General features: G+C 50.6%; 1 protein-coding gene across 1 annotated transcript in view; it reads right to left on the bottom strand.

Annotated features, from left to right (window-relative positions):
* Positions 1-24,381, bottom strand: part of KIAA1549 (KIAA1549 ortholog) — a 173,923-nt gene that overhangs the window by 26,076 nt on the left and 123,466 nt on the right. The window contains 4 exon segments of the mRNA XM_075343534.1: positions 5,119-5,178; positions 17,273-17,456; positions 17,590-17,720; positions 20,037-20,214. Of these exon segments, the coding sequence (XP_075199649.1) occupies positions 5,119-5,178; positions 17,273-17,456; positions 17,590-17,720; positions 20,037-20,214 (553 nt within the window).

Consider the following 24,381-nt stretch of genomic DNA (forward strand, 5'->3'; position numbering starts at 1 on the left):
GAGTGCAGCACAGAGGATTTCAGAAGAGGAGTGCGGCACAGAGGATTTCAGCAGAGGAGTGCGTCACAGAGGATTTCAGCAGAGGAGTGCGGCACAGAGGATTTCAGCAGAGGAGTTTGGCACAGAGGATTTCAGCACAAGAGTGCAGCACAGAGGATTTCAGCAGAGGAGTGTAGCACAGAGGATTTCAGCAGAGGAGTGCGGCACAGAGGATTTCAGCAGAGGAGTGCGGCACAGAGGATTTCAGCAGAGGAGTGCGGCACAGAGGATTTCAGCAGAGGAGTGCGGCACAGAGGATTTCAGCAGAGGAGTGCGGCACAGAGGATTTCAGCAGAGGAGTGCGGCACAGAGGATTTCAGCAGGGGAGTGCGGCACAGAGGATTTCAGCAGAGGAGTGCGGCACAGAGGATTTCAGCAGAGGAGTGCAGCACAGAGGATTTCAGCAGAGGAGTGCGACACACAGGATTTCAGCAGAGGAGTGCGACACACAGGATTTCAGCAGAGGAGTGCGGCACAGAGGATTTCAGCAGAGGAGTGCGGCACAGAGGATTTCAGCAGAGGAGTGCGGCACACAGGATTTCAGCAGAGGAGTGCAGCACAGAAAATTTCAGCAGAGGAGTGCAGCACAGAGGATTTCAGCAGAGGAGTGCGGCACAGAAAATTTCAGCAGAGGAGTGCAGCACAGAGGATTTCAGCAGAGGAGTGCGGCACAGAGGATTTCAGCAGAGGAGTGCAGCACAGAGGATTTCAGCAGAGGAGTTTGGCACAGAGGATTTCAGCAGAGGAGTGCAGCACAGAGGATTTCAGCAGAGGAGTGCGGCACAGAGGATTTCAGCAGAGGAGTGCAGCACAGAGGATTTCAGCACAAGAGTGCCGCACAGAGGATTTCAGCAGAGGAGTGCAGCACAGAGGATTTCAGCAGAGGAGTGCAGCACAGAGGATTTCAGCAGAGGAGTGCAGCACAGAGGATTTCAGCAGAGGAGTTTGGCACAGAGGATTTCAGCACAAGAGTGCCGCACAGAGGATTTCAGCAGAGGAGTGCGGCACAGAGGATTTCAGAAGAGGAGTGCGGCACAGAGGATTTCAGCAGAGGAGTGCAGCACAGAGGATTTCAGCAGAGGAGTTTGGCACAGAGGATTTCAGCAGAGGAGTGCAGCACAGAGGATTTCAGCAGAGGAGTGCGGCACAGAGGATTTCAGCAGAGGAGTGCAGCACAGAAAATTTCAGCAGAGGAGTGCAGCACAGAGGATTTCAGCAGAGGAGTGCGGCACAGAAAATTTCAGCAGAGGAGTGCAGCACAGAGGATTTCAGCAGAGGAGTGCGGCACAGAGGATTTCAGCAGAGGAGTGCAGCACAGAGGATTTCAGCAGAGGAGTTTGGCACAGAGGATTTCAGCAGAGGAGTGCAGCACAGAGGATTTCAGCAGAGGAGTGCGGCACAGAGGATTTCAGCAGAGGAGTGCAGCACAGAGGATTTCAGCACAAGAGTGCCGCACAGAGGATTTCAGCAGAGGAGTGCAGCACAGAGGATTTCAGCAGAGGAGTGCAGCACAGAGGATTTCAGCAGAGGAGTGCAGCACAGAGGATTTCAGCAGAGGAGTTTGGCACAGAGGATTTCAGCACAAGAGTGCCGCACAGAGGATTTCAGCAGAGGAGTGCGGCACAGAGGATTTCAGAAGAGGAGTGCGGCACAGAGGATTTCAGCAGAGGAGTTTGGCACAGAGGATTTCAGCACAAGAGTGCAGCACAGAGGATTTCAGAAGAGGAGTGCGGCACAGAGGATTTCAGCAGAGGAGTGCGTCACAGAGGATTTCAGCAGAGGAGTGCGGCACAGAGGATTTCAGCAGAGGAGTTTGGCACAGAGGATTTCAGCACAAGAGTGCAGCACAGAGGATTTCAGCAGAGGAGTGTAGCACAGAGGATTTCAGCAGAGGAGTGCGGCACAGAGGATTTCAGCAGAGGAGTGCGGCACAGAGGATTTCAGCAGAGGAGTGCGGCACAGAGGATTTCAGCAGAGGAGTGCGGCACAGAGGATTTCAGCAGAGGAGTGCGGCACAGAGGATTTCAGCAGAGGAGTGCGGCACAGAGGATTTCAGCAGAGGAGTGCGGCACAGAGGATTTCAGCAGAGGAGTGCGGCACAGAGGATTTCAGCAGAGGAGTGCAGCACAGAGGATTTCAGCAGAGGAGTGCGACACACAGGATTTCAGCAGAGGAGTGCGACACACAGGATTTCAGCAGAGGAGTGCGGCACAGAGGATTTCAGCAGAGGAGTGCGGCACAGAGGATTTCAGCAGAGGAGTGCGGCACACAGGATTTCAGCAGAGGAGTGCAGCACAGAAAATTTCAGCAGAGGAGTGCAGCACAGAGTATTTCAGCAGAGGAGTGCGGCACAGAAAATTTCAGCAGAGGAGTGCAGCACAGAGGATTTCAGCAGAGGAGTGCGGCACAGAGGATTTCAGCAGAGGAGTGCAGCACAGAGGATTTCAGCAGAGGAGTTTGGCACAGAGGATTTCAGCAGAGGAGTGCAGCACAGAGGATTTCAGCAGAGGAGTGCGGCACAGAGGATTTCAGCAGAGGAGTGCAGCACAGAGGATTTCAGCACAAGAGTGCCGCACAGAGGATTTCAGCAGAGGAGTGCAGCACAGAGGATTTCAGCAGAGGAGTGCAGCACAGAGGATTTCAGCAGAGGAGTGCAGCACAGAGGATTTCAGCAGAGGAGTTTGGCACAGAGGATTTCAGCACAAGAGTGCCGCACAGAGGATTTCAGCAGAGGAGTGCGGCACAGAGGATTTCAGAAGAGGAGTGCGGCACAGAGGATTTCAGCAGAGGAGTTTGGCACAGAGGATTTCAGCACAAGAGTGCAGCACAGAGGATTTCAGAAGAGGAGTGCGGCACAGAGGATTTCAGCAGAGGAGTGCGTCACAGAGGATTTCAGCAGAGGAGTGCGGCACAGAGGATTTCAGCAGAGGAGTTTGGCACAGAGGATTTCAGCACAAGAGTGCAGCACAGAGGATTTCAGCAGAGGAGTGTAGCACAGAGGATTTCAGCAGAGGAGTGCGGCACAGAGGATTTCAGCAGAGGAGTGCGGCACAGAGGATTTCAGCAGAGGAGTGCGGCACAGAGGATTTCAGCAGAGGAGTGCGGCACAGAGGATTTCAGCAGAGGAGTGCGGCACAGAGGATTTCAGCAGAGGAGTGCGGCACAGAGGATTTCAGCAGAGGAGTGCGGCACAGAGGATTTCAGCAGAGGAGTGCGGCACAGAGGATTTCAGCAGAGGAGTGCAGCACAGAGGATTTCAGCAGAGGAGTGCGACACACAGGATTTCAGCAGAGGAGTGCGACACACAGGATTTCAGCAGAGGAGTGCGGCACAGAGGATTTCAGCAGAGGAGTGCGGCACAGAGGATTTCAGCAGAGGAGTGCGGCACACAGGATTTCAGCAGAGGAGTGCGGCACAGAGGATTTCAGCAGAGGAGTGCAGCACAGAGGATTTCAGCAGAGGAGTGCGGCACACAGGATTTCAGCAGAGGAGTGCGGCACACAGGATTTCAGCAGAGGAGTGCGGCATAGAGTATTTCAGCAGAAGAGTGCAGCATAGAGGATTTCAGCAGAGGAGTGCAGCACAGAGGATTTCAGCAGAGGAGTGCAGCACAGAGGATTTCAGCAGAGGAGTGTGGCACAGAGAATTTTAGCAGAGGAGTGCAGGACAGAGGATTTCAGCAGAGGAGTGTGGCACAGAGGAGTTCAGCAGAGGAGTGCAGCACAGAGGATTTCAGCAGAGGAGTGCAGCACAGAGAATTTCAGCAGAGGAGTGCGGCACAGAGGATTTCAGCAGAGGAGTGTAGCACAGAGGAGTTCAGCAGAGGAGTGCAGCACAGAGGATTTCAGCAGAGGAGTGCAGCACAGAGGATTTCAGCAGAGGAGTGCGGCACAGAGAATTTCAGCAGAGGAGTGCGGCACAGAGAATTTCAGCAGAGGAGTGCGGCACAGAGAATTTCAGCAGAGGAGTGCGGCACAGGATTTCAGCTGAGCAGTGCGGCACAGAGGATTTCAGCAGAGGAGTGTGGCAAAGAGAATTTCAGCAGAGGAGTGCGGCACAGAGGATTTCAGCAGAGGAGTGCGGCACAGAGGATTTCAGCACAGGATTTCAGAAGAGTAGTGCGGCACAGAGGATTTCAGCACAGGATTTCAGAAGAGTAGTGGGGCACAGAGGATTTCAGCACAGGATTTCAGAAGAGTGGTGCGGCACAGAGGATTTCGGCACAGGATTTCAGAAGAGTAGTGCGGCACAGAGGAGTTCAGCAGAGGAGTGCGGCACAGAGGAGTTCAGCAGAGGAGTGCGGCACAGAGGATTTCAGCAGAGGAGTGCGGCACAGAGGAGTTCAGCACAGGAGTGCGGCACAGAGGATTTCAGCAGAGGAGTGCGGCACAGAGGATTTCAGCAGAGGAGTGCGGCACAGAGGATTTCAGCAGAGGAGTGCGGCACAGAGGATTTCAGCATAGGAGTGCGGCACAGAGGATTTCAGCAGAGGAGTGCGGCACAGAGGATTTCAGCAGATGAGTGCGGCACAGAGGATTTCAGCAGAGGAGTGCGGCACAGAGGATTTCAGCAGAGGAGTGCGGCACAGAGGATTTCAGCAGAGGAGTGCGGCACAGAGGATTTCAGCAGAGGAGTGCAGCACAGAGGATTTCAGCAGAGCAGTGCGGCACAGAGGATTTCAGCAGAGCAGTGCGGCACAGAGGATTTCAGCAGAGGAGTGCGGCACAGAGGATTTCAGCAGAGGAGTGCGGCACAGAGGATTTCAGCAGATGAGTGCGGCACAGAGGATTTCAGCAGAGGAGTGCGGCACAGAGGATTTCAGCAGAGGAGTGCGGCACAGAGGATTTCAGCGATGAGTGCGGCACAGAGGATTTCAGCAGAGGAGTGCGGCACAGAGGATTTCAGCAGAGGAGTGCGGCACAGAGGATTTCAGCAGAGGAGTGCGGCACAGAGGATTTCAGCAGAGGAGTGCAGCACAGAGGATTTCAGCAGAGCAGTGCGGCACAGAGGATTTCAGCAGAGCAGTGCGGCACAGAGGATTTCAGCAAAGCAGTGCGGCACAGTGACTGCTTCACTTACTTGTCCGGAGCCAGGAATCCTTCAGGAGCGGTGAGATATTGAGCTGAGGATAAGTGGACGCTGCATGGAAAACACAAGAGACAAAAGTTACCGTGCGCAGGACACTGATTACAGCACAGAGTAAAGTGTGTGGTTGTCAGAGCGCCCCCCACCCGTCACTGCGGAGTCACAGGACTGCGGACTAAGAGGACTACGGTCACGGCACTGCGTAGTCACAGGGCAATTAAAGAGCACCAGTCACCAGGATTTTCCTATATAACCTATAGCCAGTGCTATACTGCACTATCAGGCTGATTCTATACATACAGTGCTATACTGGCACTATCAGGCTGAGTCTATACATACAGTGCTATACTGGCACTATCACGGCTGATTCTATACAGTGCTATACTGGCACTATCAGGCTGATTCTATACATACAGTGCTATACTGGCGCTATCAGGCTGATTCTATACATACAGTGCTATACTGGCACTATCAGGCTGATTCTATACATACAATGCTATACTGGCACTATCAGGCTGATTCTATACATACAGTGCTATACTGGCGCTATCAGGCTGATTCTATACATACAGTGCTATACTGGCACTATCAGGCTGATTCTATACATACAGTGCTATACTGGCGCTATCAGGCTGATTCTATACATACAGTGCTATACTGGCACTATCACGGCTGATTCTATACATACAGTGCTATACTGGCACTATCAGGCTGATTCTATACATACAGTGCTATACTGGCGCTATCAGGCTGATTCTATATATACAGTGCTATACTGGCACTATCAGGCTGATTCTATACATACAGTGCTATACTGGCACTATCAGGCTGATTCTATACATACAGTGCTATACTGGCACTATCAGGCTGATTCTATACATACAGTGCTATACTGGCACTATCAGGCTGAGTCTATACATACAGTGCTATACTGGCACTATCAGGCTGATTCTATACATACAGTGATATACTGGCACTATCAGGCTGATTCTATACATACAGTGCTATACTGGCACTATCAGGCTGAGTCTATACATACAGTGCTATACTGGCACTATTATGCTGATTCTATACATACAGTGCTATACTGGCACTATCAGGCTGATTCTATACATACAGTGCTATACTGGCACTATCAGGCTGATTCTATACATACAGTGCTATACTGGCGCTATCAGGCTGATTCTATACATACAGTGCTATACTGGCACTATCAGGCTAATTCTATACATACAGTGCTATACTGGCACTATCAGGCTGATTCTATACATACAGTGCTATACTGGCACTATCAGGCTGAGTCTATACATACAGTGCTATACTGGCACTATCAGGCTGATTCTATACATACAGTGCTATACTGGTATATCAGGCTGATTCTATACATACAGTGCTATACTGGCACTATCAGGCTGAGTCTATACATACAGTGCTATACTGGCACTATCAGGCTGAGTCTATACATACAGTGCTATACTGGCACTATCAGGCTGATTCTCTACATACAGTGCTATGCTGGCACTATCAGGCTGATTCTATACATACAGTGCTATACTGGCACTATCAGGCTGATTCTATACATACAGTGCTATACTGGCACTATCAGGCTGAGTCTATACATACAGTGCTATACTGGCACTATCAGGCTGATTCTATACATACAGTGTTATACTGGCACTATCAGGCTGATTCTATACATACAGTGCTATACTGGCGCTATCAGGCTGATTCTATATATACAGTGCTATACTGGCACTATCAGGCTGATTCTATACATACAGTGCTATACTGGCACTATCAGGCTGATTCTATACATACAGTGCTATACTGGCACTATCAGGCTGATTCTATTCATACAGTGCTATACTGGTGCTATCAGGCTGAGTCTATACATACAGTGCTATACTGGCGCTATCAGGCTGATTCTATACATACAGTGCTATACTGGCACTATCAGGCTGAGTCTATACATACAGTGCTATACTGGCACTATCAGGCTGATTCTATACATACAGTGCTATACTGGCACTATCAGGCTGAGTCTATACATACAGTGCTATACTGGCACTATCAGGCTGATTCTATACATACAGTGATATACTGGCACTATCAGGCTGATTCTATACATACAGTGCTATACTGGCACTATCAGGCTGAGTCTATACATACAGTGCTATACTGGCACTATTATGCTGATTCTATACATACAGTGCTATACTGGCACTATCAGGCTGATTCTATACATACAGTGCTATACTGGCACTATCAGGCTGATTCTATACATACAGTGCTATACTGGCAATATCAGGCTGATTCTATATATACAGTGCTAAACTGCACTATCAGGCTAATTCTATACATACAGTGTTATACTGGCACTATCAGGCTGATTCTATACATACAGTGCTATACTGGCACTATCAGGCTGATTCTATACATACAGTGCTTTACTGGCACTATCAGGCTGATTCTATACATACAGTGCTATACTGGCACTATCAGGCTGAGTCTATACATACAGTGCTATACTGGCACTATCAGGCTGATTCTATACATACAGTGCTATACTGGCACTATCAGGCTGATTCTATACATACAGTGCTATACTGGCACTATCAGGCTAATTCTATACATACAGTGTTATACTGGCACTATCAGGCTGATTCTATACATACAGTGCTATACTGGCGCTATCAGGCTGATTCTATACATACAGTGCTATACTGGCACTATCAGGCTGATTCTATACATACAGTGCTATACTGGCACTATCAGGCTGATTCTATACATACAGTGCTATACTGGCACTATCAGGCTGATTCTATACATACAGTGATATACTGGCACTATCAGGCTGATTCTATACATACAGTGCTATACTGGCACTATCAGGCTGAGTCTATACATACAGTGCTATACTGCACTATTATGCTGATTCTATACATACAGTGCTATACTGGCACTATCAGGCTGATTCTATACATACAGTGCTATACTGGCACTATCAGGCTGATTCTATACATACAGTGCTATACTGGCACTATCAGGCTGATTCTATATATACAGTGCTAAACTGCACTATCAGGCTAATTCTATACATACAGTGTTATACTGGCACTATCAGGCTGATTCTATACATACAGTGCTATACTGGCACTATCAGGCTGATTCTATACATACAGTGCTATACTGGCACTATCAGGCTGATTCTATATATACAGTGCTATACTGGCACTATCAGGCTGATTCTATACATACAGTGCTATACTGGCACTATCAGGCTGATTCTATATATACAGTGCTATACTGGCACTATCAGGCTAATTCTATACATACAGTGTTATACTGGCACTATCAGGCTGATTCTATACATACAGTGCTATACTGGCGCTATCAGGCTGATTCTATACATACAGTGCTATACTGGCACTATCAGGCTGAGTCTATACATACAGTGCTATACTGGCACTATCAGGCTGATTCTATACATACAGTGCTATACTGGCACTATCAGGCTGATTCTATACATACAGTGCTATACTGGCACTATCAGGCTGATTCTATACATACAGTGCTATACTGGCACTATCAGGCTGATTCTATACATACAGTGCTATACTGGCGCTATCAGGCTGATTCTATACATACAGTGCTATACTGGCGCTATCAGGCTGATTCTATACATACAGTGCTATACTGGCGCTATCAGGCTGATTCTATACATACAGTGCTGTACTGGCGCTATCAGGCTGATTCTATACATACAGTGCTATACTGGCACTATCAGGCTGATTCTATACACACAGTGCTATACTGGCACTATCAGGCTGATTCTATACATACAGTGCTATACTGGCACTATCAGGCTGATTCTATATATACAGTGCTATACTGGCACTATCAGGCTGAGTCTATACATACAGTTCTATACTGGCACTATTATGCTGATTCTATACATACAGTGCTATACTGGCACTATCAGGCTGATTCTATACATACAGTGCTATACTGGCACTATCAGGCTGATTCTATACATACAGTGCTATACTGGCACTATCAGGCTGATTCTATATATACAGTGCTAAACTGCACTATCAGGCTAATTCTATACATACAGTGCTATACTGGCACTATCAGGCTGATTCTATACATACAGTGCTATACTGGCACTATCAGGCTGATTCTATACATACAGTGCTATACTGGCACTATCAGGCTGATTCTATACATACAGTGCTATACTGGCACTATTATGCTGATTCTATACATACAGTGCTATACTGGCACTATCAGGCTGATTCTATACATACAGTGCTATACTGGCGCTATCAGGCTGATTCTATACATACAGTGCTATACTGGCACTATCAGGCTGATTCTATACATACAGTGCTAAACTGCACTATCAGGCTAATTCTATACATACAGTGCTATACTGGCACTATCAGGCTGATTCTATACATACAGTGCTATACTGGCACTATCAGGCTGAGTCTGTACATACAGTGCTATACTGGCACTATCAGGCTGATTCTATACATACAGTGCTATACTGGTATATCAGGCTGATTCTATACATACAGTGCTATACTGGCACTATCAGGCTGAGTCTATACATACAGTGCTATACTGGCACTATCAGGCTGATTCTCTACATACAGTGCTATACTGGCACTATCAGGCTGATTCTATACATACAGTGCTATACTGGCACTATCAGGCTGATTCTATACATACAGTGCTATACTGGCACTATCAGGCTGAGTCTATACATACAGTGCTATACTGGCACTATCAGGCTGAGTCTATACATACAGTGCTATACTGCACTATCAGGCTGATTCTATATATACAGTGCTATACTGGCACTATCAGCTGATTCTATACATACAGTGCTATACTGGCACTATCAGGCTGAGTCTATACATACAGTGCTATACTGGCGCTATCAGGCTGAGTCTATACATACAGTGCTATACTGCACTATCAGGCTGATTCTATATATACAGTGCTATACTGGCACTATCAGCTGATTCTATACATACAGTGCTATACTGGCACTATCAGGCTGAGTCTATACATACAGTGCTATACTGGCACTATCAGGCTGATTCTATACATACAGTGCTATACTGGCACTATCAGCTGATTCTATACATACAGTGCTATACTGGCACTATCAGGCTGATTCTATACATACAGCGCTATACTGGCGCTATCAGGCTGATTCTATACATACAGTGCTATACTGGCACTATCAGGCTGATTCTATACATACAGTGCTATACTGGCACTATCAGGCTGATTCTATACATACAGTGCTATACTGGCACTATCAGGCTGATTCTATACATACAGTGCTATACTGGCACTATCAGGCTGATTCTATACATACAGTGCTATACTGGCACTATTATGCTGATTCTATACATACAGTGCTATACTGGCACTATCAGGCTGATTCTATACATACAGTGCTATACTGGCGCTATCAGGCTGATTCTATACATACAGTGCTATACTGGCACTATCAGGCTGATTCTATACATACAGTGCTAAACTGCACTATCAGGCTAATTCTATACATACAGTGCTATACTGGCACTATCAGGCTGATTCTATACATACAGTGCTATACTGGCACTATCAGGCTGAGTCTGTACATACAGTGCTATACTGGCACTATCAGGCTGATTCTATACATACAGTGCTATACTGGTATATCAGGCTGATTCTATACATACAGTGCTATACTGGCACTATCAGGCTGAGTCTATACATACAGTGCTATACTGGCACTATCAGGCTGATTCTCTACATACAGTGCTATACTGGCACTATCAGGCTGATTCTATACATACAGTGCTATACTGGCACTATCAGGCTGATTCTATACATACAGTGCTATACTGGCACTATCAGGCTGAGTCTATACATACAGTGCTATACTGGCACTATCAGGCTGAGTCTATACATACAGTGCTATACTGCACTATCAGGCTGATTCTATATATACAGTGCTATACTGGCACTATCAGCTGATTCTATACATACAGTGCTATACTGGCACTATCAGGCTGAGTCTATACATACAGTGCTATACTGGCGCTATCAGGCTGAGTCTATACATACAGTGCTATACTGCACTATCAGGCTGATTCTATATATACAGTGCTATACTGGCACTATCAGCTGATTCTATACATACAGTGCTATACTGGCACTATCAGGCTGAGTCTATACATACAGTGCTATACTGGCACTATCAGGCTGATTCTATACATACAGTGCTATACTGGCACTATCAGCTGATTCTATACATACAGTGCTATACTGGCACTATCAGGCTGATTCTATACATACAGCGCTATACTGGCGCTATCAGGCTGATTCTATACATACAGTGCTATACTGGCACTATCAGGCTGATTCTATACATACAGTGCTATACTGCACTATCAGGCTGATTCTATATATACAGTGCTATACTGGCACTATCAGCTGATTCTATACATACAGTGCTATACTGGCACTATCAGGCTGATTCTATACATACAGTGCTATACTGGCACTATCAGGCTGATTCTATACATACAGTGCTATACTGCACTATCAGGCTGATTCTATATATACAGTGCTATACTGGCACTATCAGCTGATTCTATACATACAGTGCTATACTGGCACTATCAGGCTGATTCTATACATACAGTGCTATACTGGCGCTATCAGGCTGATTCTATACATACAGTGCTATACTGGCGCTATCAGGCTGATTCTATACATACAGTGCTATACTGGCACTATCAGGCTGATTCTATACATACAGTGCTATACTGGCACTATCAGGCTGATTCTCTACATACAGTGCTATACTGGCACTATCAGGCTGATTCTATACATACAGTGCTATACTGGCACTATCAGGCTGATTCTATACATACAGTGCTATACTGGCACTATCAGGCTGAGTCTATACATACAGTGCTATACTGGCACTATCAGGCTGATTCTCTACATACAGTGCTATACTGGCGCTATTAGGCTGATTCTATATATACAGTGCTATACTGGCGCTATCAGGCTGATTCTATACATACAGTGCTATACTGGCACTATCAGGCTGAGTCTATACATACAGTGCTATACTGGCACTATCAGGCTGATTCTATACATACAGTGCTATACTGGCACTATCAGGCTGAGTCTATACATACAGTGCTATACTGGCACTATCAGGCTGATTCTATACATACAGTGCTATACTGGCACTATCAGGCTGATTCTATACATACAGTGCTATACTGGCGCTATCAGGCTGATTCTATACATACAGTGCTATACTGGCACTATCAGGCTGAGTCTATACATACAGTGCTATACTGGCACTATCAGGCTGATTCTATACATACAGTGCTATACTGGCACTATCAGGCTGAGTCTATACATACAGTGCTATACTGGCACTATCAGGCTGATTCTATATATACAGTGCTATACTGGCGCTATCAGGCTGATTCTATATATACAGTGCTATACTGGCGCTATCAGGCTGATTCTATACATACAGTGCTATACTGGCACTATCAGGCTGATTCTATACATACAGTGCTATACTAGCGCTATCAGGCTGATTCTATACATACAGTGCTATACTGGCACTATCAGGCTGATTCTATACATACAGTGCTATACTGGCACTATCAGGCTGATTCTATACATACAGTGCTATACTGGCACTATCAGGCTGAGTCTATACATACAGTGCTATACTGGCACTATCAGGCTGATTCTCTACATACAGTGCTATACTGGCGCTATCAGGCTGATTCTATATATACAGTGCTATACTGGCGCTATCAGGCTGATTCTATACATACAGTGCTATACTGGCACTATCAGGCTGATTCTATACATACAGTGCTATACTGGCGCTATCAGGCTGATTCTATACATACAGTGCTATACTGGCACTATCAGGCTGAGTCTATACATACAGTGCTATACTGGCACTATCAGGCTGATTCTATACATACAGTGCTATACTGGCACTATCAGGCTGAGTCTATACATACAGTGCTATACTGGCACTATCAGGCTGAGTCTATACATACAGTGCTATACTGGCGCTATCTGGCTGATTCTATACATACAGTGCTATACCGGCGCTATCAGGCTGATTATATACATACAGTGCTATACTGGCACTATCAGGCTGAGTCTATACATACAGTGCTATACTGGCACTATCAGGCTGATTCTATACATACAGTGCTATACTGGCACTATCAGGCTGATTCTATACATACAGTGCTATACTGGCGCTATCAGGCTGATTCTATACATACAGTGCTATACTGGCACTATCAGGCTGATTCTATACACACAGTGCTATACTGGCACTATCAGGCTGATTCTATACATACAGTGCTATACTGGCGCTATCAGGCTGATTCTATACATACAGTGCTATACTGGCGCTATCAGGCTGATTCTATATATACAGTGCTATACTGGCACTATCAGGCTGATTCTATACATACAGTGCTATACTGGCGCTATCAGGCTGATTCTATACATACAGTGCTATACTGGCACTATCAGGCTGATTCTATACATACAGTGCTATACTAGCGCTATCAGGCTGATTCTATACATACAGTGCTATACTGGCACTATCAGGCTGATTCTATACATACAGTGCTATACTGGCACTATCAGGCTGAGTCTATACATACAGTGCTATACTGGCGCTATCTGGCTGATTCTATACATACAGTGCTATACTGGCGCTATCAGGCTGATTCTATACATACAGTGCTATACTGGCGCTATCAGGCTGATTCTATACATACAGTGCTATACTGGCGTTATCAGGCTGAGTCTATACATATAGAGCTATACTGGCACTATCAGGCTGATTCTATACATACAGTGCTATACTGGCACTATCAGGCTGATTCTATACATACAGTGCTATACTGGCACTATCAGGCTGATTCTATACATACAGTGCTATACTGGCACTATCAGGCTGATTCTATACATACAGTGCTATACTGGTGCTATCAGGCTGATTCTATACATACAGTGCTATACTGGCACTATCAGGCTGATTCTATACATACAGTGCTATACTGGCGCTATCAGGCTGATTCTATACATACAGTGCTATACTGGCACTATCAGGCTGATTCTATACATACAGTGCTATACTGGCACTATCAGGCTGATTCTATACATACAGTGCTATTCTGGCACTATCAGGCTGATTCTATACATACAGTGCTATACTGGCACTATCAGGCTGATTCTATACATACAGTGCTATACTGGCACTATCAGGCTGATTCTATACATACAGTGCTATACTGGCGCTATCAGGCTGATTCTATACATACAGTGCTATACTGCACTATCAGGCTGATTCTATACATACAGTGCTATACTGGCACTATCAGGCTGATTCTATATATACAGTGCTATACTGGCACTATCAGGCTGAGTCTATACATACAGTGCTATACTAGCGCTATCAGGCTGATTCTATACATACAGTGCTATACTGGCACTATCAGGCTGATTCTATACATACAGTGCTATACTGGCACTATCAGGCTGATTCTATACATACAGTGCTATACTGGCACTATCAGGCTGATTCTAAACATACAGTGCTATACTGATGCTATCAGGCTGATTCTATACATACAGTGCTATACTGCCACTATCAGGCTGATTCTATACATACAGTACTATACTGGCGCTATCAGGCTGATTCTATATATACAGTGCTATACTGGCACTATCAGGCTGATTCTATACATACAGTCCTATACTGGCGCTATCAGGCTGATTCCATACATACAGTGCTATACTGGCGCTATCAGGCTGATTCTATACATACAGTGCTATACTAGCACTATCAGGCTGATTCTATACATACAGTGCTATACTGGCACTATCAGGCTGATTCTATACATACAGTGCTATACTGGCACAATCAGGCTGATTCTATACATACAGTGCTATACTGGCACTATCAGGCTGATTCTATACATACAGTGCTATACTGGCACTATCAGGCTGATTCTATACATACAGTGCTATACTGGCACTATCAGGCTGAGTCTATACATACAGTGCTATACTGGCGCTATCAGGTTGAGTCTATACATACAGTGCTATACTGGCACTATCAGGCTGATTCTATACATACAGTGCTATACTGGCACTATCAGGCTGAGTCTATACATACAGTGCTATACTGGCACTATCAGGCTGAGTCTATACATACAGTGCTATACTGGCACTATCAGGCTGAGTCTATACATACAGTGCTATACTGGCACTATCAGGCTGATTCTATACATATATTCTATACTTCACTGCCATCAGTGAATGGGGAGCAATCAGCCCGAGCATCACTGACCACCTCTCACCCAGCACATTCTGGAGGGGGCAGTGGTCCTAGAGGAGGAGGAGGGGGGTAGTTGTTCTGGAGTAGGAGGGATAGTATAGATCCTCTGTACATTGAAGCCAAGTATTTCTCTCGGCTTCAATGTCAGTGAAGGGCAGCGGAGGTGGGGATTTCTCACAACTTAACACAGCAGAACAGCGAGTGCAGCTCTGGATGTAACAGCAGAACAGCGAGTGGAGCTCTGGATGTAACAGCAGAACAGCGAGTGCAGCTCTGGATGTAAAAGCAGAATAGCGAGTGCAGCTCTGGATGTAACAGCAGAACAGCGAGTGGAGCTCCGGATGTAACAGCAGAACAGCGAGTGCAGCTCTGGATGTAAAAGCAGAATAGCGAGTGCAGCTCTGGATGTAACAGTAGAATAGCGAGTGCAGCTCTGGATTAACAGCAGAACAGCGAGTGCAGCTCTGGATGTAACAGCAGAACAGCGAGTGCAGCTCTGGATATAACAGCAGAACAGCGAGTGCAGCTCTGGATGTAAAAGCAGAACAGCAAGTGCAGCTCTGGATGTAAAAGCAGAACAGCAAGTGCAGCTCTGGATGTAACAGCAGAACAGCGAAAGCAGCTCTGGATGTAACAGCAGAACAGCGAGTGCAGCTCTGGACGTAACAGCAGAACAGCGAAAGCAGCTCTGGATGTAACAGCAAAACAGCGAGTACAGCTCTGGATGTAACAGCAAAACAGCGAGTGCAGCTCTGGATGTAACAGCAGAATAGCGAGTGGAGCTCTGGATGTAACAGCAGAATAGCGAGTGCAGCTCTGGATGTAACAGCAGAACAGCGAGTGCAGCTCTGGATGTAACAGCAGAACAGCGAGTGCAGCTCTGGATGTAACAGCAGAACAGCGAGTGGAGCTCTAGATGTAACAGCAGAACAGCGAGTGGAGCTCTGGATGTAACAGCAGAACAGCGAGTGCAGCTCTGGATGTAACAGCAGAACAGCGAGTGGAGCTCTGGATGTAACAGCAGAACAGCGAGTGCAGCTCTGGATGTAACAGCAGAACAGCGAGTTGCGCTCTGGATGTAACAGCAGAATAGCAAGTGCAGCTCTGGATTTAACAGCAGAACAGCAAGTGCAGCTCTGGATGTAACAGCAGAACAGCGAAAGCAGCTCTGGATGTAACAGCAGAACAGCGAGTGCAGCTCTGGACGTAACAGCAGAACAGCGAAAGCAGCTCTGGATGTAACAGCAAAACAGCGAGTGCAGCTCTGGATGTAACAGCAGAACAGCGAGTGGAGCTCTGGATGTAACAGCAGAACAGAGAGTGGAGCTCTGGATGTAACAGCAGAACAGCGAGTGCAGCTCTGGATGTAACAGCAGAACAGCGAGTGCAGCTCTGGAAGTAACAGCAGAACAGCGAGTGGAGCTCTGGATGTAACAGCAGAACAGCGAGTGGAGCTCTGGATGTAACAGCAGAAAAGCGAGTGGAGCTCTGGATGTAACAGCAGAATAGCGAGTGCAGCTCTGGATGTAACAGCAGAACAGCGAGTGCAGCTCTGGAAGTAACAGCAGAACAGCGAGTGGAGCTCTGGATGTAACAGCAGAACAGCGAGTGGAGCTCTGGATGTAACAGCAGAATAGCGAGTGCAGCTCTGGCTGAGGACACGCCCCCAGCCTGTGACTCCGCCTCTCCTGCTCTCCACTCCCCTTCTGTAGGGATCTCAGTACTCACGCTCTGCGATCTGCTTTACAGGAAACCCCAGGAAGAAGCTGAACTCCACCAGGCTCAGGTTTCGGAGCTGATCGCTGACGTCGGAGCCGTTCATGAAGCCGTTCCGCTCCCTGACGGCGTAGGAGACGGTGACCGGAGCCTTCCAGTATCCGAGCCGCGCCGCGCTGGAGCTGATGTTCACAATCTGCAGAAAAGACAAAAAAAATGTATAATCCGTAGGTTCCGCCCCTTATTGAAGCTCCGCCTCATATCTGTGCACAGTAGCCTGCCACTGAACGAGCAGAGCTGCAGTGTAAAGCATGAGGATAAGCACTTACCTGGACGGTGAAGTTGTCGCTCTCCGGGCGCAGTCTCCGCACCTCGTACAATGCCAGCGTTAACCCTTTCTGTATCTGTTCACTGAATGTACAGAGTCTGATGTCCACGGACTGCGGCACAAACTGCAAAACTAAAAGTGGAAAGATGGTGGAACATAAGTGTAGCACCCCTAAGGTACCAGGTGCCACAAATGCAATCCGTGGAAATCCAAACCCCGGAATATCCGTGCCAGAGCAAACGCACCAGCACCTTCAGGCCACAGCCTCAACACCAAGCCGAGAGACTGCCCAGTAACAGGTAAAAGGGGAGGGCACTGATTGGATAGTAGCCACCCAACCAGAGGGAGAGACCCAGAGAGGGGGAGGGGCCAGTGGGACAGTTGGAAAAGGCGGGAGGAAGTGGTGTACAGTCTGTCAGGGGGGAAGAGTCCTGTCAGGGGGGAAGAGTCCTGTCAGGGGGGGAAGAGTCCTGTCAGGGGGGAAGAGTCCTGTCAGGGGGGGAAGAGTCCTGTCAGGGGGGAAGAGTCCTGTCAGGGGGGGAAGAGTCCTGTCAGGGGGGAAGAGTCCTGTCAGGGGGGGAAGAGTCCTGTCAGGGGGGAAGAGTCCTGTCAGGGGGGAAGAGTCCTGTCAGGGGGGGAAGAGTCCTGTCAGGGGGGGAAGAGTCCTGTCAGGGGGGGAAGAGTCCTGTCAGGGGGGGAAGAGTCCTGTCAGGGGGGAAGAGTCCTGTCAGGGGGGGAAGAGTCCTGTCAGGGGGGGGAAGAGTCCTGTCAGGGGGGGGGAAGAGTCCTGTCAGGGGGGAAGAGTCCTGTCAGGGGGGAAGAGTCCTGTCAGGGGGGAAGAGTCCTGTCAGGGGGGAAGAGTCCTGTCAGGGGGGAAGAGTCCTGTCAGGGGGGAAGAGTCCTGTCAGGGGGGAAGAGTCCTGTCAGGGGGGGAAGAGTCCTCTCAGGGGGGGAGAGTCCTCTCAGGGGGGGGAGAGTCCTCTCAGGGGGGGAGAGTCCTGTCAGGGGGGAGAGTCCTGTCAGGGGGGAGAGTCCTGTCAGGGGGGAAGAGTCCTGTCAGGGGGGAAGAGTCCTGTCAGGGGGGAAGAGTCCTGTCAGGGGGGAAGAGTCCTGTCAGGGGGGAAGAGTCCTGTCAGGGGGGAAGAGTCCTGTCAGGGGGGGAGAGTCCTGTCAGGGGGGAGAGTCCTGTCAGGGGGGAGAGTCCTGTCAGGGGGGGAGAGTCCTGTCAGGGGGGAGAGTCCTGTCAGGGTGGAGAGTCCTGTCAGGGGGGAGAGTCCTGTCAGGGGGGAGAGTCCTGTCAGGGGGGAGAGTCCTGTCAGGGTGGAGTCCTGTCAGGGGGGAGTCCTGTCAGGGGGGAGTCCTGTCAGGGGGGAGTCCTGTCAGGGGGGAGTCCTGTCAGGGGGGAGTCCTGTCAGGGGGGAGTCCTGTCAGGGGGGAGTCCTGTCAGGGGGGAGTCCTGTCAGGGGGGAGTCCTGTCAGGGGGGAGTCCTGTCAGAGAATGAGGTGGAGAAGGAAGTGAAGGAGAGGTGGAGGAGGAGTCTGAAGGAGTAGAAAGTGACAGAAGACGACCTGCAGTGAGAATGGAGTGCTGTAATAAGGAGAGAGGACCGTGAGGGGAGGAACCGGGACCTCCAGGACCTGTGGCCTCTGTGGACGTACGAGACTCCAGGAACCGCAGCGTGTCCGTGGAAGGACGGGACCGAGCTCACAGAGCTCAGCACAAGGCGGGGTGCAGACCCCTAGGACAGTGAGACCCTTTAATGGATATTGTCAGTTCTGCAGGTGAAGGAATCTCCAGGGTTCTCCACCACCAAAAGAGTCTGAAGCATCAGCAGCAAAGAGGGGGCCGGGGACTGAACCCCTTAAATAGTCCAGACTGCCTGCAATAAAACTGAAACGGAGGGGTCCCCCAGAAGCTCTAGGCCGCGGGAGCCCATCAACAAGTGTGCACGGAGGACAGCGATCCCAGGTCACAGCGGAGAACAAGGGGAGCGGGAACACCCGGGACCGGCACCCGCGGGTTCAGGAACCACCACAGCAAAGTAAACAAGGCAAGTTACACTACAACCCTGGTGTGGACTGTTTCCTTGACGGAGTGCACTCACATAGACTGTGCCCCACTACAACCCCCATCATCCACGGCTGGGGCCTGTCTCTGATTGTGGAGGGCTCTAACCATCCAGGCTCCATCACTCCATCAGCCCCAGCAGAAGCCTGCAGCGGCCTCAATAACCTGGCCGCACCCCGCAAGTGGCGTAGTCGACAAAAATCCCCTTTATTTACTCCAAAAGACACCACCAGGGTCACGGCACCGAACCCCGCCATGGCTGACGTCCCCGGACTAGTCCAGCCCGTTTCTGAGTCCCCCGGCCCTGGGGCGGGGTGTCATAAGGAAAGGGTAATGTAGCACGGGGACACAGCATGCTGGGAGTTGTAGTGCCGTCTTACCTGTCTGGACATGGAACCTCAGATCCAGCCCCGTGAACATGGTCTGCAGGGAAAGGATGGGGGGAAACCTTCCGACCACGAGGCCACTCCCACTCAGGACGTCACTAACGGCAATGGCGGTGTAAACAACCGGACCGGATGTCACCATGAATGAGTAACCGTCCGACAAGGAATAAACCTGCAAAAGAAAGATACCGGACATCAGCGAGAGGCAGATACTGATCTGACTGCAGTACCAGCCCCCACCAGCAGAGGCCGCCACCTGCACAGACATCAGCGAGAGGCAGATACTGATCTGACTGCAGTACCAGCCCCCACCAGCAGAGGCCGCCACCTACACAGACATCAGCGAGGGGCAGACACTGATCTGACTGCAGTACCAGCCCCCACCAGCAGAGGCCGCCACCTGCACAGACATCAGCGAGGAGCAGACACTGATCTGACTGCAGTACCAGCCCCCACCAGCAGAGGCCACCACCTGCACAGACATCAGCGAGGAGCAGACACTGATCTGACTGCAGTACCAGCCCCCACCAGCAGAGGCCGCCACCTCCACAGACATCAGCGAGAGGCAGACACTGATCTGACTGCAGTACCAGCCCCCACCAGCAGAGGCCGCCACCTGCACAGACATCAGCGAGGGGCAGACACTGATCTGACTGCAGTACCAGCCCCCACCAGCAGAGGCCACCACCTGCACAGACATCAGCGAGGGGCAGACACTGATCTGACTGCAGTACCAGCCCCCACCAGCAGAGGCCGCCACCTGCACAGACATCAGCGAGAGGCAGACACTGATCTGACTGCAGTACCAGCTCCCACCAGCAGAGGCCGCCACCTGCACAGACATCAGCGAGAGGCAGACACTGATCTGACTGCAGTACCAGCCCCCACCAGCAGAGGCCGCCACCTGCACAGACATCAGCGAGGGGCAGACACTGATCTGACTGCAGAACCAGCCCCCACCAGCAGAGGCCGCCACCTGCACAGACATCAGCGAGGGGCAGACACTGATCTGACTGCAGTACCAGCCCCCACCAGCAGAGGCCGCCACCTGCACAGACATCAGCGAGGAGCAGACACTGATCTGACTGCAGTACCAGCCCCCACCAGCAGAGGCCACCACCTGCACAGACATCAGCGAGGAGCAGACACTGATCTGACTGCAGTACCAGCTCCCACCAGCAGAGGCCACCACCTGCACAGACATCAGCGAGGAGCAGACACTGATCTGACTGCAGTACCAGCCCCCACCAGCAGAGGCCGCCACCTGCACAGACATCAGCGAGGAGCAGACACTGATCTGACTGCAGTACCAGCCCCCACCAGCAGAGGCCACCACCTGCACAGACATCAGCGAGGGGCAGACACTTATCTGACTGCAGTACCAGCTCCCACCAGCAGAGGCCACCACCTGCACAGACATCAGCGAGGAGCAGACACTGATCTGACTGCAGTACCAGCCCCCACCAGCAGAGGCCGCCACCTGCACAGACATCAGCGAGGAGCAGACACTGATCTGACTGCAGTACCAGCTCCCACCAGCAGAGGCCGCCACCTGCACAGACATCAGCGAGGAGCAGACACTGATCTGACTGCAGTACCAGCCCCCACCAGCAGAGGCCGCCACCTGCACAGACATCAGCGAGAGGCAGACACTTATCTGACTGCAGTACCAGCCCCCACCAGCAGAGGCCGCCACCTACACAGACATCAGCGAGGGGAAGACACTGATCTGACTGCAGTACCAGCCCCCACCAGCAGAGGCCGCCACCTGCACAGACATCAGCGAGGGGCAGACACTGATCTGACTGCAGTACCAGCTCCCACCAGCAGAGGCCGCCACCTGCACAGACATCAGCGAGAGGCAGATACTGATCTGACTGCAGTACCAGCTCCCACCAGCAGAGGCCCCCACCTGCACAGACATCAGCGAGGAGCAGACACTGATCTGACTGCAGTACCAGCTCCCACCAGCAGAGGCCGCCACCTGCACAGACATCAGCGAGAGGCAGATACTGATCTGACTGCAGTACCAGCCCCCACCAGCAGAGGCAGTCACCTGCACAGAGATCAGCGAGGAGCAGACACTGATCTGACTGCAGTACCAGCCCCCACCAGCAGAGGCCGCCACCTGCACAGACATCAGCGAGGAGCAGACACTGATCTGACTGCAGTACCAGCTCCCACCAGCAGAGGCCGCCACCTGCACAAACATCAGCAAGGGGCAGACACTGATATGACTGCAGTACCAGCCCCCACCAGCAGAGGCCGCCACCTGCACAGACATCAGCGAGGAGCAGACACTGATCTGACTGCAGTACCAGCTCCCACCAGCAGAGGCCACCACCTGCACAGACATCAGCGAGGAGCAGACACTGATCTGACTGCAGTACCAGCCCCCACCAGCAGAGGCCGCCACCTGCACAGACATCAACGAGGAGCAGACACTGATCTGACTGCAGTACCAGCCCCCACCAGCAGAGGCCGCCACCTGCACAGACATCAGCGAGGAGCAGACACTGATCTGACTGCAGTACCAGCCCCCACCAGCAGAGGCCACCACCTGCACAGACATCAGCGAGGAGCAGACACTGATCTGACTGCAGTACCAGCCCCCACCAGCAGAGGCCACCACCTGCACAGACATCAGCGAGGAGCAGACACTGATCTGACTGCAGTACCAGCTCCCACCAGCAGAGGCCGCCACCTGCACAGACATCAGCGAGGAGCAGACACTGATCTGACTGCAGTACCAGCTCCCACCAGCAGAGGCCGCCACCTGCACAGACATCAACGAGGGGCAGACACTGATCTGACTGCAGCACCAGCCCCCACCAGCAGAGGCCGCCACCTGCACAGACATCAACGAGGGGCAGACACTGATCTGACTGCAGTACCAGCCCCCACCAGCAGAGGCCGCCACCTGCACAGACATCAGCGAGGAGCAGACACTGATCTGACTGCAGTACCAGCCCCCACCAGCAGAGGCCACCACCTGCACAGACATCAGCGAGGAGCAGACACTGATCTGACTGCAGTACCAGCCCCCACCAGCACAGACATCAGCGAGGAGCAGACACTGATCTGACTGCAGTACCAGCTCCCACCAGCAGAGGCCACCACCTGCACAGACATCAGCGAGGGGCAGACACTGATCTGACTGCAGTACCAGCTCCCACCAGCAGAGGCCACCACCTGCACAGACATCAGCGAGGAGCAGACACTGATCTGACTGCAGTACCAGCTCCCACCAGCAGAGGCCGCCACCTGCACAGACATCAGCGAGGGGCAGACACTGATCTGACTGCAGTACCAGCCCCCACCAGCAGAGGCCGCCACCTGCACAGACATCAACGAGGAGCAGATACTGATCTGACTGCAGTACCAGCCCCCACCAGCAGAGGCCGCCACCTGCACAGACATCAGCGAGAGGCAGACACTGATCTGACTGCAGTACCACCCCTCACCAGCAGAGGCCGCCACCTGCACAGACATCAGCGAGGGGCAGATACTGATCTGACTGCAGTACCAGCTCCCACCAGCAGAGGCCACCACCTGCACAGACATCAGCGAGAGGCAGATACTGATCTGACTGCAGTACCAGCTCCCACCAGCAGAGGCCGCCACCTGCACAGACATCAGCGAGGAGCAGACACTGATCTGACTGCAGTACCAGCTCCCACCAGCAGAGGCCACCACCTGCACAGACATCAGCGAGGGGCAGACACTGATCTGACTGCAGTACCAGCTCCCACCAGCAGAGGCCGCCACCTGCACAGACATCAGCGAGGAGCAGACACTGATCTGACTGCAGTACCAGCCCCCACCAGCAGAGGCCGCCACCTGCACAGACATCAGCGAGGGGCAGACACTGATCTGACTGCAGTACCAGCCCCCACCAGCAGAGGCCACCACCTGCACAGACATCAGCAAGGAGCAGACACTGATCTGACTGCAGTACCAGCCCCCACCAGCAGAGGCCGCCACCTGCACAGACATCAGCGAGGAGCAGACACTGATCTGACTGCAGTACCAGCCCCCACCAGCAGAGGCCGCCACCTGCACAGACATCAGCAAGGAGCAGACACTGATCTGACTGCAGTACCACCCCCCACCAGCAGAGGCCACCACCTGCACAGACATCAGCGAGGAGCAGACACTGATCTGACTGCAGTACCAGCTCCCACCAGCAGAGGCCGCCACCTGCACAGACATCAGCGAGGGGAAGACACTGATCTGACTGCAGTACCAGCCCCCACCAGCAGAGGCCGCCACCTGCACAGACATCAGCGAGGGGAAGACACTGATCTGACTGCAGTACCAGCTCCCACCAGCAGAGGCC

The sequence above is a fragment of the Anomaloglossus baeobatrachus genome, chromosome 4 (genome assembly GCF_048569485.1).
Source record: "Anomaloglossus baeobatrachus isolate aAnoBae1 chromosome 4, aAnoBae1.hap1, whole genome shotgun sequence".
NCBI classification, from domain to species: domain Eukaryota; kingdom Metazoa; phylum Chordata; class Amphibia; order Anura; family Aromobatidae; genus Anomaloglossus; species Anomaloglossus baeobatrachus.